Below are 20,489 nucleotides of genomic sequence, written 5' to 3'. Positions count from 1 at the left end.
CATATGATACATTTTTCGCCTGTGTGGTAAATGGTTCTTTGATTTACTAACCCGTGTTGAATATTTCTCTTTTTATTTTAAGATAATTTATTTATTTTTACAACCAAATCTTAGTCTTTGTAAATTTATATTTTAAGTCCGTGATAACATTTTTTTTTCTAAATATTATTTTTATATACACAAAATGTAATATAATAATATGAGTATGAATGTTTTATTTTTAAAATAAATCACACCAAATTTTGGTTTGCCATTTATAATTAATAGTGTATAAATATATCAAAAACTTATTAAAAGTCACATATATAAAGGTTATTATATGAAATAACTGAATTTACGTATTATATATATATATATATATATAATTGTCACTGCTCAAGGTGGATCTTTAAAACATTATTTATTATTTTTAATATGTTTTATGAACAATCTAAATTATAAGTAATTTAATTAAATTATTTCTAACACATAACCATTTCTTACACAACAACTCATAATCAAGTTCAGAAATGTTAGATACAGAAATAATGAATTACTTGAAGACAATGTTGGATTCTCAAAATCCTTTGGTTCAAGGATGCCGGATGGTAAGTGACTATTTTTAAAACGATCCCGGTATGTATTTAAAGTTATGCATTATTGGAACAACGCAAAAAGATGCAAGGACTTACAACCTGCTAAAAACTTCTAAAGTTGTAGGTTTATCGTTGGTGATATTGGTGACACAATAGATAAGCACGATATAATTGTAACAACATCTCTAGCAAGAGTTGGAATATATATGAGACTTATTTTTACTTATGGCCAACTATATGTTGCTTTATCAAGAGTGAAGAGTAGAGATTTTATTAAAAATCTTATTTTGGATAAGCAAGGTCAAGTTACAAATAAGACAACAAATATGGTTAATAAGGAAAGTTTATAAATTTGTAATTTTTAAAGTTTTAAATTATGTTTCCAAACAATGTAATATGAATCTTCTTTTTAGTAAGTTTATTATGTTTTTAAGTACTTTGTGTTACATGCAAATATGAATTGCAATTATATCAAATAATTCTCCTAGTAAACATATAAACAAATTGTTGTCATCTTAAATATGTCTTTATGTCTTTAATTGACGATTTCTATATTTCCACCCGTGTTGTACATGGGTCAATAACCTAGTATTTATATAAAACAAAATAATATATATATGCTGGTATTAGTTTTTTTAAATCATGAAAGAATTATTAGAAAGAGAAAATGAAAGATTAAATAGAAAAAAAAAAATAAAATACTAAATTATTAATAAGAAATAGAAACGTATTTAATATGAAAGAGAGGAGGAAAAATTTTGTAAGGATCATCATGATGATGACATTTTGCACTTAGAAAGCTTTGTTTATTATAGTATAGATGGCTTAGGCTACTCCCATTCACAACCCACCCAAACCTAACTTTTCATTAAAAAACTAATATCTCTCTCTTCCATCTACACAACCAACCAAACTTAAAATTTTCACTCCCATTAACAACCCAAACAAACCAATTTTTTAATAAATAAATATATATTATGATTAATTATTGTATTTATTTAATAGAAAAAAATTAAACAGTATAGAATTGTCTAAATTTAAAATATGTATTTCTAATCTTTAATAGTAGTCCTGCAGAATGTTCAAACTTGTACTTGTTTGTGCAAATTAGTGGCAAGGAATAGAGTTTCACAATGGAGTGGTCTTACAGTAGCATAAGTTTCTTCAAAGTTGCAGATAGCATTTACAGCTAAACAAACCAAATGCATATATTTGTTTGAAAACAACTGTATTTATATTCTAATCTTTAAAGTTGCAGATAGCATTTATATTCCAATCTTTATTTCTTTTTACAAATTGAAAAGGGGAATTGACGTGAAACTGAAATTAGAAACTAAAACATTTAGTCGTTGTAAATATTTCATCTCTAGTAGGTAAATTAGCACGCTTTCTACTCTGTCTAAGTAGTGCAACAAAAGTCACTAATAAGCAAATCAGGTTAGCTGCTTGCAGTTGTCTGGCACCAACAAGTTCAACCACCTTGTGTATCTGATTATCCATCAAACTGCCTATAATTTGTTAAATCAAACATAGATATGGCCTAAGAGTCAAATTTGTTAAATTACAAGATCGTCTAACAAGATACTATAATAGTTGAGCACTAGTTGAGAACAATTAATGTATTATTATGAGACTAACAGTAGCAAATAAGAGAGTACTAGGATGTTTTATTTAATAGAAAAATGGCTTAGGCTACTCCCATTCACAACCCAACCAAACCTAACTTTTCATTAAAAAACTAATATCTCTCTCTTCCATCTACACAACCAACCAAACTCAAAATTTTCACTCCTATTAACAACCCAGACAAACCATTTTTTTTAATAAATAAATATATATTATGATTAATTATTGTATTTATTTAATAGAAAAAATTAAACAGCATAGAATTGTCTAAATTTAAACTATGTGTTTCTAATCTTTAATAATAGTCATGCAGAATGTTCAAACTTGTACTCGTTTGTGCAAATTAGTGGCATGGAATAGAGTTTCACAATGGAGTAGTCTTAAAGTAGCATAAGTTCCTTCAAAGTTTCAGATAGCATTTACAACTAAACAAACCAAATGCATATATTTGTTTGAAAACAACTGTATTTATATTCTAATCTTTAAAGTTGCAGATAGCATTTATATTCCAATCTTTATTTCTTTTTGCAAATTGAAAGGGGGAATTGATGTGAAACTGAAATCAGAAACTAAAACAACTTACAATAAACACATCTTTTTTAAAGTAGGGTTACGCATATCTTCAAAATCATATACAATTGATGTGAAATTGAAATTGAAACTGAAATAAGAAACTAAAACACTGCAGATGCTGGTTAAAGAAACATAAGGCGGCTTTAGAAGATGCAATCGAGATGAATGCGACAGATGCTACCTGTGGAAGCTGTGAATCGTGGCTTTGGTGGAAGATAACGAGAAAGGGAAAGAGTGGGAGTACTGCAATATATAGGAGAGATAATAGAAGTTCAGTTGAAGAAGACATAACGGGTTGAGGGAGATAATCTTGCCATTTTATTGAAGCGTGTAAAAATGGTATTGATATATGAACGTGATCTTGATCTATTTCTTTCACTCGAAATCTTTCCGATTTGGAAAGAAAGATATATAAACTAAGGGGCTGTTTGGGATTCTTTATTTTGACCTCCTTGTAACTTATAAGAAGAAGTAATAAGTTATAAAAATGTAACTTATCAACATTTCCTCTCACGTAATAAAGAAACCCAAACACTTTTTTTTAATTTATAGTACAAGAGGGAAAAAATAAGAAATCTCAAACAGCCCATTAAAAACCCATTCTCCTTTCTCCATCTCTTTCTTCCTCTTTAAAAAGAACAAAAACTTCCGTAACACCAATTCCAAATCTTTTATTTCCTCTCATTTATTTATTAATTAAACTTGGAACTGAGGGTGGTTTTAAACTTGAGACAGAAGCACACAGAGGCAGCTAAACAAATACGACCTCATAACTACTTCGCCGGTCGCCTTCCTCCTCTACCGGCACCGGACCTCCCCATCTCCGGCTTTGTCTCATACCAGGCACAATAGGTAATTTTAGGGCTACTTGATTGATTTTATGTCGGTAATTGCATGTTGCATTATCAAATTGTTACTTAATTTTGTTAAAACTTGAATTTTAGGGCTAATTGCGACTTAGTTTTGTTAAAAACATTAATAATCAGATAGGTGGTGATTACATGAACGATGCGTGTATGTTATATCGAAAGAGAACTCCTTGCCAACGTTATGCTAGAAGATGTAACGGTTAGTTTTCAAAATATGAAAAGCCGTAGGGGAACTCTTTAAAAGTTTGTAATGTTTTTTTTCCCTCGTTTCGAATGTCTTTGTATTTTTTGATGAGTAATGATCATGTTTGTTTTTATTATGACATTGTTTTTATTGTGTTTCTCGCCTCGACCCGACCCGACCCGAACAACAATCAACCCGAAAATCTGAACTCCAAAAAAATGAGGACCCCGCTGGATAAAAATCCTGGGTCCGCAGCTAAAATCATTTTTTGGTGCAGTTTGGTGCCATGCTATGCAATTGTTTAATTTCTAATAATCTTGATAAAAAGATTTTTTTTGTTCCACAGTTTAGAATGAAGATCGTTAGTCGTAACCAGGGGCGGATGCATCATGTGGGCAGGGGTAGCACCCACTACTCCTCAACTTCTCCGACGAAGTGTAAAAAAATTTTTATTTTTGCGTTTTAGATGTCTATGTTATCCCTGAGATAATATTATGTTACCCCTCAAATATTTATGAAATCCTATTATATAATTAAAAACCCACTAGTTACTTAAACTTAAAAGCCCAAGTTAAATAAAAAGCCCAAGTTCAATTTTGTTTGATTAATCTTTAAGGGTATTGATGTAAGTTAACGGCAACCAGTCAACTACCACTGTCCACCGCTTCCTGTGAATCGTTTCCACTTCGCCAGTTGCCACCCGTCGGTCACCGGACCACCAGAGACGTCCAGACAGTCAGACACCAGCGCCACTGCGCCAGACCACCGCAACCGCAGCACGGTCCAGCACCGCTTTCCGCCTGTCCGTTGCCTCTGTCGCTGCCGTTGCGGCGCTGCCTCTCAGCCTCTGTCTTCATAGTCGGTCATCGGTGAGTTTGATTTTTCATTATGTGTCGGTGTGTGCGCATAAAAATTACTGTATGAAAGAGTGAAAGTTATATATGTTTTTCAGTTTTTGTATATTTTGTATTTGATAAAAATGTTTAAATAATCAATTTTAAATTATTGTTGAAAGATGTTTTTCCAAACTGAAGCTTCTCAAAACGCATTTACGCAATCGAATGGGTGAAGAGTATTTAAACAATGCTTTAGTTTGTGCGGTTGAAAGAGAAACATTTGATAAAGTAGCAGAAGACGATGTAATGGCTCGGTTTCAAGCTTTAAAATGCCGAAGAGGAGAAATCTATTAGGTATGTCTTTAAATTTATTAATTATCGTGTTTTTATTTTTGTTTTGTTTACATTATATGAAATATGGTAATTTTTTTTTATGTTACCCTGAAAATCTAGTCTAGATCCGCACTGGTTGTAACTGTAACTACATCAGATTTTAGTTCACGGGTTACTACCTTTAGGTTGAAGAAATGTCGACCGGAGTTCATTCCGGAACTGCTTACGGTTTTGTTCATTCTGGTTAACCTAATAATTTAATACACGACTATTTATACTGACTCGCGGAAACCTTCCGCGAATTCTGAGTATTTTCTCCGGCAAATTGTAAGTCTTTTCTCCAGCACTAAATCATCTATTATTTATGCTATGTTGTTTAGTGTTGAAAGTTAAGATTCTGTCTTGTTTTTGACAGTGTATAAACAATGGCAACTGAGTAATCAGTAGCAGCGTTGATAAGTGCTTTTAGACCTTGTTTTCGGAACCCAGCTGATAGCCTTGCGTTTAGCGTATTCTCTGTTTTCCTCGCAGCATGGGGCTTCACCTTCTACGTCCCGGCTGCTGCTGCTGGTACTTAATTACTTTTTTAATTATATTATTATTATTATATGTTTTTTAGGGTTTAGTTTATAACATAAGGTGTGTATAAACAAACTTATTATAAAATACTAGGTTTGGGAATTGAAGATGGAGTTGATGAAGCTGATTATGCGTTTGCCTACTCATTCCCTAAGGATAATGATGATTCCAACAAAGTACATGTGAAGTATCTTGTTAGGAACAACCACTTGTTTATTGATGCTTTAGTTTCTGGCTCTTCTGATCCGGTTCGCCTCAAGATCAAGTAATCGTTCACTCTCTGCATTATTATTTACATCTGATTATTAGTTGTATATTGAATTATTATTGCATATATTGTGAATTCTGCTACTAACTAGCATGCTATTACTTGCAGTATTGATGATTTTGCTGGAGAAACTGATGATAACAAATACAGGTCACAGTATAAAAACTTGGGTGAGCTTGTAGATTCCATTAACAAAGGCGTGTTAGACAATATATTTGGCTCTTCTACAGCAAGCGCTATCAATGCCAAAAGGTAACTAGTTGATGTCCCTTAAACATAATAATTCTGTTATCTTTCTTTAGTTTTTAGGATATTGAGCTTAGTTGTTTAAAAATGAAGTAAACAGTTATTATGTTATAATATAATATGTCTATGGAAAGTTTTATTATTGGTTTCTGTATGAGAAGCATGCATGCGTACAAGTTGCTAATTACATAAAATGGTAACTCAGAGTTGCAGAAATGAGGGAAGCAGAGTTGATCGAGAAATTGAAGTCAGTGGTATTTAAGAAATCAGAGAGTTTAGAAGGCATTAAAATTGAAGGCTACGATTTCGGCAACGGGCTTAACGTTTCACAGATTCTTGAATCCCTAGGCCCCACTGGCACTCAAGCTTCTAATCTTGGTGACGCCATTGAAATCGTGAAACAAATGGTAAGTGAATCTCAAACTCACTCATACTTGGTTTAATATATTTGATGAACTGTCAGACTTGATTATTCATTTGGCAAATGAAGTGTGTGTGTATGATTTTGAGAATTTTATTTTGATGATTGAAGATAGAGTGGAGGCTTTCTCATGAGCAAGTAACAAAAGATTGCAGTGAGGAGATGAAGAGCCCAACCCATAGAGAGTTTGTCAAATGCAAAATCTTTCTAGGGTTCACTTCAAACATCCTTTCCCCTGGTGTTAGAGAGAATATTCGCCATCTAGTTAAACATAATCTGGTTAGTATTTCAAGGTTTTATGACCATGAACATATGTATCACTTTGAGTCTTAATTCACATGATATTAAGTTTTGATTGAAAATTTGTAATTATTTTATGATTTAGACTTCAGACATAAGCCAACTTTAAGTAGTTTTAGATATCATTCTGATTCTTTAGAACCTGCTTTTAATTAAAACGAGGTTGACGTGCTCGTGACAACAAGCGGTGGCATTGAGGAAGAAATTTTAAAATGTCTTGCAGACAAATCCAAAGGTGATTTGCACTCAAAAGGAGATGATAAGCTTGAAGATTGGATCGTCCCGATACTTGACAGAATGTTGGGAGAACAAAATACAGATGTATTATGGTATTTCAGAGCTAAGTAGGATCTTTTGAGTTGTATTCTGATGAATTTTTAAACTTTCATTAATAATCTTTTTTGAGCAAGTTATGTAACAGAAATTTGTACTTTATCCTCTTTGTTCAACAGCATGTGTTATGGACGCCATCAAGAGTTATAGCACGTTTGGGGAAGGAAATCAATAACAAGAGTTCGTTTCTTTATTGGGCATATAAGGTAATCACATCTTCACCTCAATCTCAAGTGCTTTATGTTTCTTTCATAATCTTTTTTTTCATTTTTATATTTAACAAAGTTATGACTTTTGTGTTTTTTTTTCTTGTAGAACAGCATTCCCGTCTATTGTCCTGCCTTCTTCTGCACTGCCTTAAATGGGCCTCTTCGAAAAACGTTACATTCTTATTCCATTCGCAATCCTAGTCTTCTTGTTGACTCAATGCAAGGTGAGCAGATTCTTTCATCCAGCTATGAAAAAGATTAATTTTTTGATATCTTATGTGTGAAAGATAAATAAAAAATTTTATTGTATATAGATTGCATGCCTAATATGGTTAGATATGTTCTCTTTATATAGATAGCAATATATCACTATTGGCTACGCGCTATACTCCACTCTATACCATTCTGGCTATTCGTCACATCACCGCCACCTTAGTTTTTCCTCCACCTTTTAACCCCGCCATTCAACCTAATTTATACGTCATTCTCCACCATTCCATTTATTTATATTCTTTAAATACAAAACATGTACATACATGTGTGTGTGTGTAAAGTGAGAGTTAGAGATAGAAAGAAAGAGAGAGCTTTTGATTGGTTAGTGGTCTGCGTGACCATGCTCATGCTCACCCTGTCACTAGTGAGATGGAGGGGCGCAGCGCGGTGCTAGCATAAGACCACTAGTGCCATGTCACCACCACTAGTGGTGATCCGTGGTGCGTACCACATAGCCTAAATATCTTTTAGATGCGATAATTACATAACCAGTCTAATACTGAAATTCAATAGAATCTAAATCTATACATGCATAGACACCAATGACAAAAAAAGGAATCTTAGAATCTTTAGTGGACTTTTAAAATTTTTGCAAGCTTAACATAGAGAAACAACACAACCCTCATTTTCTTACATTCTTAACTCATACAAGGCAAATGACTAACAGATTGCTAGAGATTGATTCAGTCTGCATTTTATAAACAATCTTCACTTCTATATGTCCAATATTAACCGCAAAGAACAACTTTTATGGTACTAATAATAATTAGTGTTGCTGTTATTATTATTACTACTACTATTATTATCATGACTTCATGTGTATAAGCTGTTAATTTTTTAAACAGAACACGCAATGTTGCACAATGAATCTTTGCATGCAAACCCTAGGAAGACAGCAATGATAATTCTAGGAGGAGATGCAAATATGATGTGCAATGGTGCTGATTTTAAAGTCATCATCAACACTCTCGAGAAATTCAATGGTAGAGATTTTAGTGCTCGTTCCGATGATGTCTCATGGGGCAAAGTATGCGCTTCTGACAAATTTGTCAAGGTAAAATACATGTGTTTTTTAGTTATGCTCTTGATATCCCAAAATAAACGCAATGATTTCTTTTAGAAAAGTGTCAATCTAAAATGACCTCTTTGGTCATATAACATTGTTTTTGGATGTTGTCGTGTTATGTGATATATTTTAGGTGTTGCCCAGCCATATGTTTTCTTTTCAAACGTGTTTCTTAGAAAGATTGCATTTCATATGTTTTGAGATATTTTGTGAAAAGGGTGACCGTTAGTTCATTGTGAAAAAATAATAGAATATTGTGGACTCAAATAATGATATCAGTATTCTTCTAGTAGTAAAAGTATTCGACCAATAGACATTTGTTGAAACTTTAATAAAAGTGACTACTTTGACCAAGAAAGGCACTTTGCTTTTTTAAGGGTTTGGAATCAATAAGATATACTGTATTCTTATCAACAATGTAATCATTTATATTGGTTGTTGTGATCAGGTGCACTATGGTGCCACAGTTGCATTTCCATTACTTGTTAGAGAGACATTTGGTAAAATACAAGGCTATGAATACAACCAAGGGCTTAGCTTGTCACGGATTCTTAATCCCGTACCCTCTACTGGCTTCTTAGTTTCTTATCTTGGTGAAGCCATCGAAATCGTTAATCAAATGGTAAGTAGATCAGTTTGATTAAGGTATTTATATATGATACTAAGAGTTTTTGTTTAATTACTAAAGCTAGAATGGAGGCTTTCTCATGATCAAGTTGCCGAAGATTGCAGTGAGGAGGAAAATAACCCAACTTACAGAGAGTCTGTAAAATGCAAGATCTTTCTAGGATTCACTTCAAACATCATTTTGTCTGGTGTTAGAGATATTATTCGGTATCTAGCTGAACATCGTATGGTTAGTATTTTAAGGCTTTGTGACCACTTCAAACTGTTTTTGATTATCAAGCTGACTCTTTGTAACTTATGTTTAATTAAATCGAGGTTGATGTGATTGTGACAACAACCGGTGGCATTGAGGAAGATATCATAAAATGCTTTGCAAACACATACAGAGGTGATTTTTCTCTACCTGGTGCTGACTTGCACTCAAAGGGACTGAATCGAATTGGTAACATGGTGATTCCTAATGATAACTATTGTAAGTTTCAAGATTGGGTCATCCCGATACTTGACCAAATGTTGGAAGAACAAAAGAAAATGTTTGAAGAACAGAAACTGTTTGAAGAAAAAAAACAATTTGATACCCAGGTATTATACATGCTTTGGAACTAAATAGTAACTTTTGAGTTTAGTTTTGAATCTTTTGATTCATGTTACTTTCATCAATATTGTTCCAGTTTGAATAAGTTGTGTAATAGAAGCTTATACTTAATTTATTTCCTTTGTATTCAACAGCATATGTTTTGGACACCATCAAAAGTAATAGAACGTTTGGGGAAGGAGATCAATAACGAGAGTTCATATCTATATTGGGCATATAAGGTAATCAATTTTCACCTCAATTTCAAGTGCTTTACACAATTCTTTCATTTTACCATTTTATCTTTTACTTTACAAAATTATAACCTCTTTTTATTCTTTCAAAGTTCTAGCATTGATTCTTTTACATTTATGAGGTATAAAGTATCTTTTGATATGAACAATTTCAATTATAAAATTGAAAAATAATTTAAATGTTATATTATTTCTTTTTTATTGCAGAACAAGATTCCCGTTTATTGCCCTGGCTTGACAGATGGGTCTCTTGGAGACATGTTATATTTCCACCCCTTTCACTATCACAAACGACAATGCCCTGGCTCAAAAGATGGGTCTCTTAAAAACGTGTTATCTCACTATCCAAGCTTTGTTGCTGACGTAGAACAAGGTGATCAGATTTCTCATTTTGACTTTGTTGATTAAATTAACACTTTTTTAATTGATAACGAAAGTTTATATAATTAAATTCTGCATAGGATTCAATTTTTTTGATATCTTATCACTAAAACTGTATAGAACTGAAAAAGTGTGCATGCGTGTATATACACACACAAGTAACCAATGACAAAAAGGAATCATGGAAATATTTAATGGATTTTTAACAATACTGCAAGGTAAAAAAGAAGAAATATAACCATCATTTTATTGCTTTCTTTTAAACCAAAGTACATGTCAGTTCCTGCATTTTCTTCTAATAATCAATCTTCATCTGCATATTCTGAAAACTAACACTACAGAACAACCAATAAAACAACAATAATAATGGTAATAATCATATTATTATTGCTAGAGTTAATTACACAATAGTTTGTAATTTGTCAAAATATTTGGGGTCTACATTTACCACGTAACATATTTGGTACATGCGGTTGCCAATTTGTAACAAGTTTGGGTTTAACACTGACTTTGGGTTGTGGACTTGATGTTTATAATTTGTGGCCTTTCTAAACAGATATCATGGCAATGAACGGCGAGGCTGTGCATGCAACCCCTAGGAAAACAGGGATGATAATTCTAGGAGGAGGGTTGCCAAAACATCACATATGCAATGCAAATTTGATGCGTAATGGTGCGGATTATGCGGTCTTCATCAACACTGCCCAGGAATTTGATGCTAGTGATTCTGGTGCTCCTCCCGATGAAGCTGTCTCGTGGGGCAAAATAAGTGCTTCTGCTAAATCTGTCAAGGTAAATACATGGATCTTGTTACTTGTTATGCTCCTGATGTCCCAAAATAATTGCAATGTTTTTAGTTTTGGTAAATATTGTAATCTGCTATGTCCTCTTTGTGTTTGGTTCTCGTCATGTTTTGTGAGAAATTTTAGCTCAAGCACAACCATTTACTAATTTGGTTTTTGACCAAAAAAGTGGGTATTTATCATGTTTTTACATAGTTTATGATAAGGGTTTACTATAATAGTCCAAAGTGGTAAAATAACATAATAATACGGACTGACATCAATATTTCCCTTGTGGTAACTTTATTGAACCTGCATGAGTTAAAACTTTACTCAAAGAAAGACTTGGTTATTTTGCAATGTAGCAACTATATCATTTGTGGTTATAGAAATGACTATTTCGACCTTAAAAACCAACTTGTATTTGAAAGTTTTGGAACTGATGGAGTTTTACTTTATTGCATTCTTATCACCGTGGTTCTAATATTAATTACTTATGTTGATTGATTTGATTCAGGTTCAATGCGAGGCCTCAATTGCATTCCTGGTGCTTGTTGCAGAAACGTTTGCTGCAAAGAGGGAGAAAGAGAAACAAATGCTTGCTGCAAAGAGAAAGAAACGCTTGCTAGAGAGAAAGGAAGAAACAACTGATTCAAAGCGAAGTTGCAAATAAATTCATATTATATTGGAGCAAGTTAGGAGCAACTTTATCCGATCAATGATCTGTCAGTGAGATCAAATTATAACAGTAGATACATATTCTTTTCCTTTCAAATTGATAGATTTGGACGTTTGGTGACGGTAAAATTTAGGGTTTATTGCATATTATGCAACAACTCGTTCTGACGTATTCAAGCCTTCTCACATGATCCTAATTTTTGTGGAATATTAAAGTTCTAGACAATTAATGTTATTCAATGCTAAGATAGGTCTGTAATTGCTGAAACCAATTTTTAGTGCAATCAGATGTTTGATGTCATAGGCCTTTCTATTGTTGCAAACGATAAACCAACCCTTCACCATTTGCAATTTATAAAAGACAAGCTGTGTATTGATTGTATAATGGAGTCTACACCTCATAGACCATGATAGAGTGATGGTGAGCTTGCAAGCAGTTAAAGCTATTGTTGCAAACAGCTTGGAAATGCAATAAAAAAAAGGTAGAAAAAATGAAGAAATACTAATAACAAAATGAAACAAACGAATACAAAATAGTCTCCAAAAAGGGATATGACTCTGTACCATTTATTTTATACTAAATGACTCAACTCTATTATAACCGATTCAAACAAAGGTTCAGACCAAAATCACTCACATAACAAAAGGTAAAGTAACAAGTCTCATCTATATACCAATAACCACACAAAGCAGTAAAATATAAATTTACTGCCGATCAGTTCGCAAGAACTGTAAACGAGCAGCTAAAGAGTCATACTCGGGAAGCTTTGGATGAACATGACTTGGTTTCTTAACTCCCGACACCTTTTCAGATCCTAAATTCTGCATTTTATCATCCTTCAATTTACCGGATTCAACCTCAATTCTTGAAGACACGCGTTCATTCACTGGCTTCTTAGACTCTGACATTGTCTTAAAAGGTTCTTGTTTGGTATGTCGAAACTGGTTGACTTGAGGCTCGGATGTTGCTGACCTGGTTTTACCGGTTTCTACAGTTTTCCTAAAATAGCTTAAGGGTTCAGGTTCGGATTCAGGCGCAGGCTCAACATGAGTCTTTGAGTAAGCAACTGAAGGAGATCCTCTTGTCCTTCTAGAAAGACCCGCACCCAACCGAACCTTACTTGGCACTTGTTTTGGAACATCATCCTCAGAATCAGTTTCGTCATCATTAAAAAATGAAGAATCAGAAATTGGTATAGAAACCTTTGGTTTTTTATCTTCTATTCTGCTCACCCTTGAATCTAAAGAACCTTGAAAAGATGCTTGACTTCCTGTTACGGGGAGTTCATCTGTTGACTTTTCAATTGCTGCACTTTTTGTATAAGGCGGGTACCTAAGACCACCTTTGTTTTTAAGGCCACCCGTCAATGCTCCAAAGTTTAAACCTTGATTCAAGGAATCATTGTGATCTTCATACGTCTCAGATGATTCTTGGTCCAAAGTATGCTTCTTCAACTCATGTTTCTCTTCATCATCAAAAGATGGGCCCGCTTCAACCAAATCATTCAACTCAATTCTGGACTTTCTTGAATTATAAGTTTGTGAAGACTCGGTAACATATGACGGTTTAGGATTTATGGACAAAAGCTCGTTCTCACTTTCAGAATCTGGACCATCAGAATGATCAAAACTTGCAGGCTCATGCTTCTCTTTTTCTGAAGGCTCCACAGATTTTATAGACTGATCGCCAAAGGATTTACTTTCTGAAAAAATATGTGATTGAGAAAGCGGTTGGTCAACTCTGTTCAAATTCGGGTTCCAGCTGTATGGATCTTCTAGTGAATGAGTAGCCTCAATTTCATCATACTCAAATCCTGTATCAAACCTAGGACCACCATCATCATAATTATCATCATCGTCATCGTCATCATCAGACATGGCTTTATCATTAATATTGGAGCTCGCCTTTATAGTTTCTTTAAAAGCGCTTTCTTGATCAACAACAGCAAAAGGATTCCCAACAACACTTTTCTTGCCAATATTAAGTTCTTCACTAGAAGTGCTTGAATGATGATGATGATATGAATGAATGGTTGGTTGCTTTCCAGTAGCAAAAAAATTAATATTTTCATCTTCAATACTTTCTTTCTGACCACTAACCACCTCGGTTTTGGACTCCCTTTCAGGAGAGGAAGGAGCTTCTTCATCTGCATAAAAGGACTCTTCAAAATAACCGTCCTCAATTGAACCACTATCGGACCCATCAAATCTTTCAGTAGTTTTTTGTGAAGTATCATATCGACTTTGACCAATGTTAGGTTTTCTATCATCCAATGAGCTTTGACCACTAAATCCTGAAGGAGCAGAAACATGAGGTTTGTCTCCGCTGTTAGCAACGTGGGGTCCAACGAATCTTTCAGTAGCATTTTGTGAAGTATCATGTTGACTTTGACCAAAGTCCTGATTCGATATCTTAGCTTTTCTATCATTCAATAAGCTTTCAGCACTAGATCCTGAAGGAGCGGAAACATGAGAAGATTTGTCTCTGCTATTACCCAAGTCGGGTTCACTTGGCTGACGATTGGCAAATTTTTCCTGGCTTGAGAACTGGGCAGCAGCTCGAGCAGCCATAGCTGCCCGTTCAGCTGACTCAGCCGCTGCTTGTGCTGCAGAAGTAGCATCCTTGAATTCCATGTTCCAATTCTGCCTCATTTCCTTCCATTCATTAGTTACTCCTGATCGAAGTGAGAAATTTGACTTAGTCACTATTATTAACATGAAAAACTTAATACGATGATCGACAATTAATAATATATAGCTGAAGATGATGTTTCACCACCATCGGTAGAAGTTACATTCTGAGTACTTTGTGTGTATTTTCTGTTTTGCTCAGAGAAGTCAACAGGTGCACTCTGCTTCTCTTCATGCCTATGCACCGGTTGAATCTTCGGTGGCTCAACATTTGCCACACCGGCATTCTCAAAACTAGCAGGTCCATTCTGCTCAAATTAATCAAGTCATATCACTTTTTAGTTTTTACATATAAGATAATAACAACTAGTTTCAAAAATAATATCTCACCAACAAGTCACTTGGAGGCTTAGATTCTTTCTCCTCAAACGTAGTCGGATCCCAATCAACATTATAATCTTTCGCCACATCAGTCAACACTTTAATCTTCGTCTGCAAGTCAGGAGCCACTGCAGATAACTTCTCAATCAACTGAAAACAAGACGCCACAAAAACATATTAAACAACACTATTTCCAAGATGTAAAAAACCTTAAACCATTTATGCAAGACCTTAGCCAAACTCACCATACGACTCACACCACAGTTAGGATGCAACTCAATAGCTGCAGACACAAATTCCTTCCCATATTTTGCAGTAAACTGCTTTTTAACATCAGCGAGTTCGGTAATGTCAGGACATCTAGGAGCTGCAAATATCAAACTCGTAACGGCTTCCTTCAGGTCAATCGGACAAATCCTACAATATTATAACCACAATTGATCAGAATAACATTAGAGTATGCTTATACTATATTTTAAATAATAACGAGTTAGCTTACTTTCCACTTACTTTTGGGAATCGATAATGGGCAAACGAGCAACGATAAGTTCACAGTATATCTCAATCAAATCATACGCAGCAACTATTTTCTCTTCCCTAATCACATGTTCAACCTGATATAACATCAACAACAATAATAATGATAATAATAAGTAATTCAAGTTATAGTTAAATTAGATCACAGAAACGGTAATTAATATCAATTAGACAACATACTCGAATTCGGGCAGTACGGTCCTGTCCGGTCTCGAGCAGCTGAGCGAGTTCCTTCTTCATCTGATTAATCTGTACTCCTTTTTTATTTTTCATCAGTTTAATCCGAGACGAAGCGAGTTTTAACGCCGTTTTACTGAATCAATCAATTTGAAAACGAAAAACAAAAATAGTATTAACGATGTGTATATTTAAATAATAATAATTTGCAGAAACAATCTATGAAGGGTTACCATTTGGCGGACTTGAATCGTTTGTGAAGCATTGCTGTGCTGCTGTTAATCGACGATGCGTATTGTAAATAATAAATAAATTAGGGTTTGTGTTATTGTGATTTGTGACTGACGATTGATTACAAGGGAAAATATGATTTGAAATTGAAATGGGAATAATATTAATATTAATATTATAATGTTATGGTATCTTATATTGGAAGGAAGGATGGGATTGTTCGTGGAAATTGTATGGAAAAGACTTCCAGTTACAAGAAACTGACGGGCTGGTGTCGGTTAAAGGAAGGTGTTAGGAATTGAATTTTATTTCTGTGTGTTACGCGTTTTCAAATTGAAATTAAAATTGAAATTATTGAATTATAAGATATACATGTTTAGTGTATTCTCGAATACAATCAGATATTGTAAACTTGGCAAAACGGGCCATGATTTGTGTTTGATGTTAGGTTAGAATGAGTTTGGATCAGTATAAACTTTTTGGTAACACTATTGAGCCATAGATTTAACAACAAACATTATAAGCGTATAGTGTGATTCGGATTGGTTTTCGTATGGATCAGTTCGGTTGTGGTGTGGTTTGGTTTTAAAATAATTGAATCCTTTTTTTTTGTTTTCAAAAGAAATGTAACATCAGTTATTAGTTTGAGTTGTTTTTTTTTATCTGTTTTAGGTTTCAGTTCGGTTTTTTCCCCACCCTTATTAAGATGTATGGGATAGCTATGGTATATGATTTTGTAATTGGTTGAGATTAAGATCATGTGTAGTGGATGAAGCCCATATGAAAGCATTTTACGTCATGTCACTATTGAGGCTTTTTGCCGATGTAGTGGATGGAGTGATTGGTTGAAGTTTGTGAGAATACTTTTGATTGGTTGAAGGGTTTAAAGGAGGGGCGCCATATGCAAAGAGCCCAGCCCAAAAAGCACCCCCCCCCCCCCCCCCCCCCGAAGGTGGTGTTTGGGGCGCTTTCACCCATCCAAAACGCCCACTGCATATAATCTAAGATTGCCTAAACTTATCCATATGTGATTCATTACCATCCTATACTAGTTATCATGTTATCTAAGACATGATAACAAAATACTCAAATAGTTATTTGACGTGCCTTGTCCCTAAAAACCTCTTTTAGGAGCAATATTCAGCTATTGTATATAAAAGAAGTTATAAATTCGAATAATTATGTAGATGGCTCGACCGGAAATCATATACTTGTGTATTAAAATATTTTGATCTTATTTGCCATATGGCTGCTTATAAAGACTTAGTTCTTTCAAGAACTAAAACATGTTAGAAAGTTAAGGGACCAGATTGTAATAATTCCAAAGTTAGGGTGCTAGAATGTAAATAGTTTGTTTGTTTGTTTGTTAATCAGTTGGTTTTAAGTGCAGAACTTAGGGGGTGTTTGGTAGAGGGAATTAAGGGGTGAGAAATGGAATTGGAAAGAATTCTCTTGTTTGTTTGTGAAAGAAAGAGGTGAGAAATGGAAATAAACCATTTCCATTTCTCTGGTTTTGTTTCTCTACAAAAAGCGGAGAAATGGATTTCTCTGATTTCATTTCTCAGCCTCACGCCTCTCCCTGCCATCTGAGCTTACCGCGTTTCACCGGACCAACAAAACCACTGGTAACGATTGCTTTATCTTCAACGGATTCAAACTATCCATAATCTGTAATATATTTTCAATTCAAGTTTGCAACCATTTGATTTTGATTTCTAGGGTTTTGATTCCTAAACATGAAACAAGCAGGAGTTCTCATTCTTTCTACAACACAACTAGGGTTTCTCTTTCCTCTTGAAGAACAAATCCCAAATTTCAAAACCCTCAAATCAATCTCTTGTTGCAGATCGAATTGGGAGGATGGGAAGAGGCAAGTTTAAGGGCAAGCCTACCGGCCGCCGTCAATTCTCCACTCCCGAAGAGATGCGTATGTCAATTCAATACACTCCTGCTTTTATTACCATTAATATTCGTTTCTATTGTTGATTGATTGTTATTCGATTCATATCTGATGTATGTAAGTTTGCAATTCATGAGTGGATCCGTCTTACGCTGATTTAGGGTTCAATTTGGGGTTTTAGCTGAAGTTAGGTCTTGTGATTGGTTAATTTAAGATTGTGATTTCAAATTGATGATTATATGTGATGGTCATTGGAATAATCAGTTTGAAGATGTGAATCTGTTTGATTAATATGGGTTTAATTCACTACATGTTAAACAGAGGAGCTGCTGCTTTATGTATTAACTTATTAATTAATGTTAATATAAAATTAGTATGCAACAAAGGAGCAATGTTTTAAAAGATTCTCAATATGCCAGATGAGTGTTGACTATCGAGCAAGGTTGTGGTAGTCACTAGTCGGGCGGTGGGGTGGAATATCTCTGGAAACCGCTGATTTTGGTTGGAATCAGGCCAGAAAACGCCGACCAAGTCTGATTTATTCCGAGTTTGGTTGGCCGTTAGACTGATTAGACCAAAATTAATTAGTAGGGTGGGGACCAATTATTAATCGGGGATTAATAGGCGCCTAGTCGGGATTTTTACAACCATGCTATTGAGTTTTGACCTTGTGCATGATCAATGAACCTTTCTTGTTAAATATATCTTTTTGTTGTAACGGTTGAAATTTGATAATTCTTTAGCGCGATAATTAATTTTGTTTTGTTTTTTTCTTGGTGGTTGCAGTTGCCGGTACTTCTTCTCGCCCACGCACGTTCAAAAAGGTAAATATGGAGGTTAATTTGTAACGGTTAGTAAATTCTTTCTTTTTTCATTTTTATTTCTTTTGTATCCACTTTGGTGTTTTAAGGAAGCCACAAGTATTGAATATGTTTTGCTTGAACTGGGTTTGGGCAAAACATGCGAGCTTTTCTCTGAACCACTTGAGGACTCCATGTATTAAATATCATCACAAAAGCTATTTTAGAAAAGTAATGATCTAATTTTCACAAACAAAGGGATTTATGATATTATACGCATTTGAGTAGTTTCAACAACTTTCAAGTTTCAATCAATTCACTTGTTACTTTTTCTTACCTGTTTGTTTTGCTATTGGTTTAAGTAAGCATATAATTATAATATCACCGGATGCTCATGAAAAACGAGGAAGTGCAAATGCATTTAAATCACGTGTTTAATTTTATGTTGCAGTGAAGAAATTGCGAAACAGAGGGCTCATGAAAGGTATATGAAGTTGCAAGAACAGGGTAAAACAGAACAAGCAAGAAAGGATTTGGGTGAGCATTCTGATATTTATTTGAAATTATATAATTGTTGTGCAAAATATGCACATGAAATTCATATAGCATTTATATATGTATATTTTTTTGGAAAAAAACTTGATAATTTTACTAATTTCTAATGCTACTATGGCCAATATATATATATATATATATATATATATAAATTCCAATAAATGTGACTTATAATTTAGCTCTTTTATTGATTTTTTACTTCATCTATATATATTCAAATGGTGACTTTGATTCGTGTATTGTATTTGCCAGAGCGTTTGGCTCTTATCCGACAACAAAGGGCAGAAGCTGCTAAGAAGCGAGAAGAAGAGAAGGCTGGTAATGTTCAAAGTTCTTTTTGTTTTTTAAAAGCTGGGTTTGGTAACGGGTCAACGATGGTTTCCATCAAAACGGTTTTTTTAGTCTTGTTCATGATTTGGTTAGGTTGACAACTTGACACAAAACACTATTTTAGAAGTTATAAATAGCAACTATGTTAAATAAAAACTATATTGTACACTGGTCTACTTTTCAGATAGTATGAATGTATGATTTTGGTTAATGATGCTACCTATTTGGAACTAGATAGAAGTATAAAACATACTTTTTTGTACATAAAAAGTTGAACAAACTAAAGTGCTAACGTTTATATTACTTAGTAAAGCAATCTTTCGCGCTAGGCGCTCACTGATTATATAACCCCGTTTTGTGTTTTCAGCCAAAGACCAAAAGAAGGCGGAAGCAAGGAAATGAGGCTGTTTGGCAACTGATGAATGATGGTTGGAAACCGGTAGTTTTTTATATTATGTGTAACGTTTAGTTGGTTTTATGTTGGAGATTTATACATGCCTATTGTTGGGGTATCTATGTTTTTATCATTTAAATTATCTTAAAAGCAACTTTGCATAAATCATTGATTGGTTTTGGTCTCTTGTTAACTCTGGTTATTTTTTGCCAAAATTTTCTCAAGTTTTAATGTTCTTTTTCTGTAAGTTTTAATAAATGAAAACATCTTACATATTTATAAATGTACAAACATATATTATTCAACCTTGAACATTAGCTAGAGCAACACCCAGCATTATTTTTATTGACAGTAGGTACATCATCTTTCCCTCCAACATCAATTGTTTTGCCTTTTGATGGTACCGTAGAATCATTACTGACGTCGAGCGCCCGTTTGCTCACGACATGATAAATCCGAGTCAACACTTCGGTGAAAGCGTTCTCAACGTTTATCGATTCGAGTGCTGATGTTTCCATGAAAAAGTTGTTCTCTTTCTGCGCAAACATCTTTTCATCTTCTGTTTG

At 34.0% G+C, this 20,489-nt stretch overlaps 4 protein-coding genes and 1 pseudogene across 5 annotated transcripts; 4 read left to right on the top strand and 1 right to left on the bottom strand.

The window, feature by feature from the left end:
- Positions 1-4,888: 4,888 nt before the first annotated feature.
- On the top strand, positions 4,889-6,174 carry LOC143583251 (putative proteasome inhibitor). Its single transcript, XM_077065604.1, has 5 exons — positions 4,889-4,977; positions 5,466-5,566; positions 5,669-5,840; positions 5,952-6,095; positions 6,153-6,174. The coding sequence occupies exons 1-5, from the start codon at positions 4,889-4,891 to the stop codon at positions 6,172-6,174; spliced, it is 528 nt and encodes a 175-aa protein (XP_076921719.1).
- Positions 6,175-6,298: 124 nt separating this feature from the next.
- On the top strand, positions 6,299-9,824 carry LOC143583250 (deoxyhypusine synthase-like). Its single transcript, XM_077065603.1, has 10 exons — positions 6,299-6,496; positions 6,622-6,789; positions 6,973-7,131; positions 7,263-7,349; positions 7,459-7,576; positions 8,471-8,700; positions 9,140-9,313; positions 9,380-9,547; positions 9,634-9,706; positions 9,796-9,824. Exons 1-10 carry the CDS (start codon positions 6,305-6,307, stop codon positions 9,822-9,824), a joined length of 1,398 nt encoding a protein of 465 aa, XP_076921718.1. The 5' UTR covers positions 6,299-6,304.
- Positions 9,825-9,828: 4 nt separating this feature from the next.
- On the top strand, positions 9,829-12,009 carry LOC143583252 (deoxyhypusine synthase-like). The gene is made up of 6 exons (XM_077065606.1): positions 9,829-9,846; positions 10,042-10,134; positions 10,354-10,463; positions 10,497-10,519; positions 11,084-11,319; positions 11,827-12,009. Exons 1-6 carry the CDS (start codon positions 9,829-9,831, stop codon positions 11,980-11,982), a joined length of 636 nt encoding a protein of 211 aa, XP_076921721.1. The 3' UTR covers positions 11,983-12,009.
- A 582-nt stretch (positions 12,010-12,591) lies between these two features.
- Positions 12,592-15,978, bottom strand: LOC143583249 (uncharacterized; annotated as a pseudogene). Its single transcript, XR_013144133.1, has 6 exons — positions 15,947-15,978; positions 15,717-15,849; positions 15,510-15,613; positions 15,245-15,416; positions 15,009-15,149; positions 12,592-14,926 (listed from the first exon to the last, which is right to left on the bottom strand). The product of XR_013144133.1 is annotated as an uncharacterized LOC143583249 (transcript).
- Positions 15,979-17,738: 1,760 nt separating this feature from the next.
- Positions 17,739-20,135, top strand: LOC143583248 (uncharacterized). The gene is made up of 6 exons (XM_077065602.1): positions 17,739-17,871; positions 18,631-18,680; positions 18,755-18,840; positions 19,096-19,181; positions 19,452-19,517; positions 19,897-20,135. The coding sequence occupies exons 1-6, from the start codon at positions 17,805-17,807 to the stop codon at positions 19,929-19,931; spliced, it is 390 nt and encodes a 129-aa protein (XP_076921717.1). The 5' UTR covers positions 17,739-17,804; the 3' UTR covers positions 19,932-20,135.
- Positions 20,136-20,489: the final 354 nt, after the last annotated feature.

Source organism: Bidens hawaiensis, unplaced genomic scaffold (assembly GCF_021521415.1).
Source record: "Bidens hawaiensis isolate Kalapana, Puna unplaced genomic scaffold, B.hawaiensis_p1.1 tig00032184_1, whole genome shotgun sequence".
In the NCBI taxonomy this organism is placed as follows: domain Eukaryota; kingdom Viridiplantae; phylum Streptophyta; class Magnoliopsida; order Asterales; family Asteraceae; genus Bidens; species Bidens hawaiensis.
This window is presented reverse-complemented; position numbering and strand designations above follow the sequence as displayed.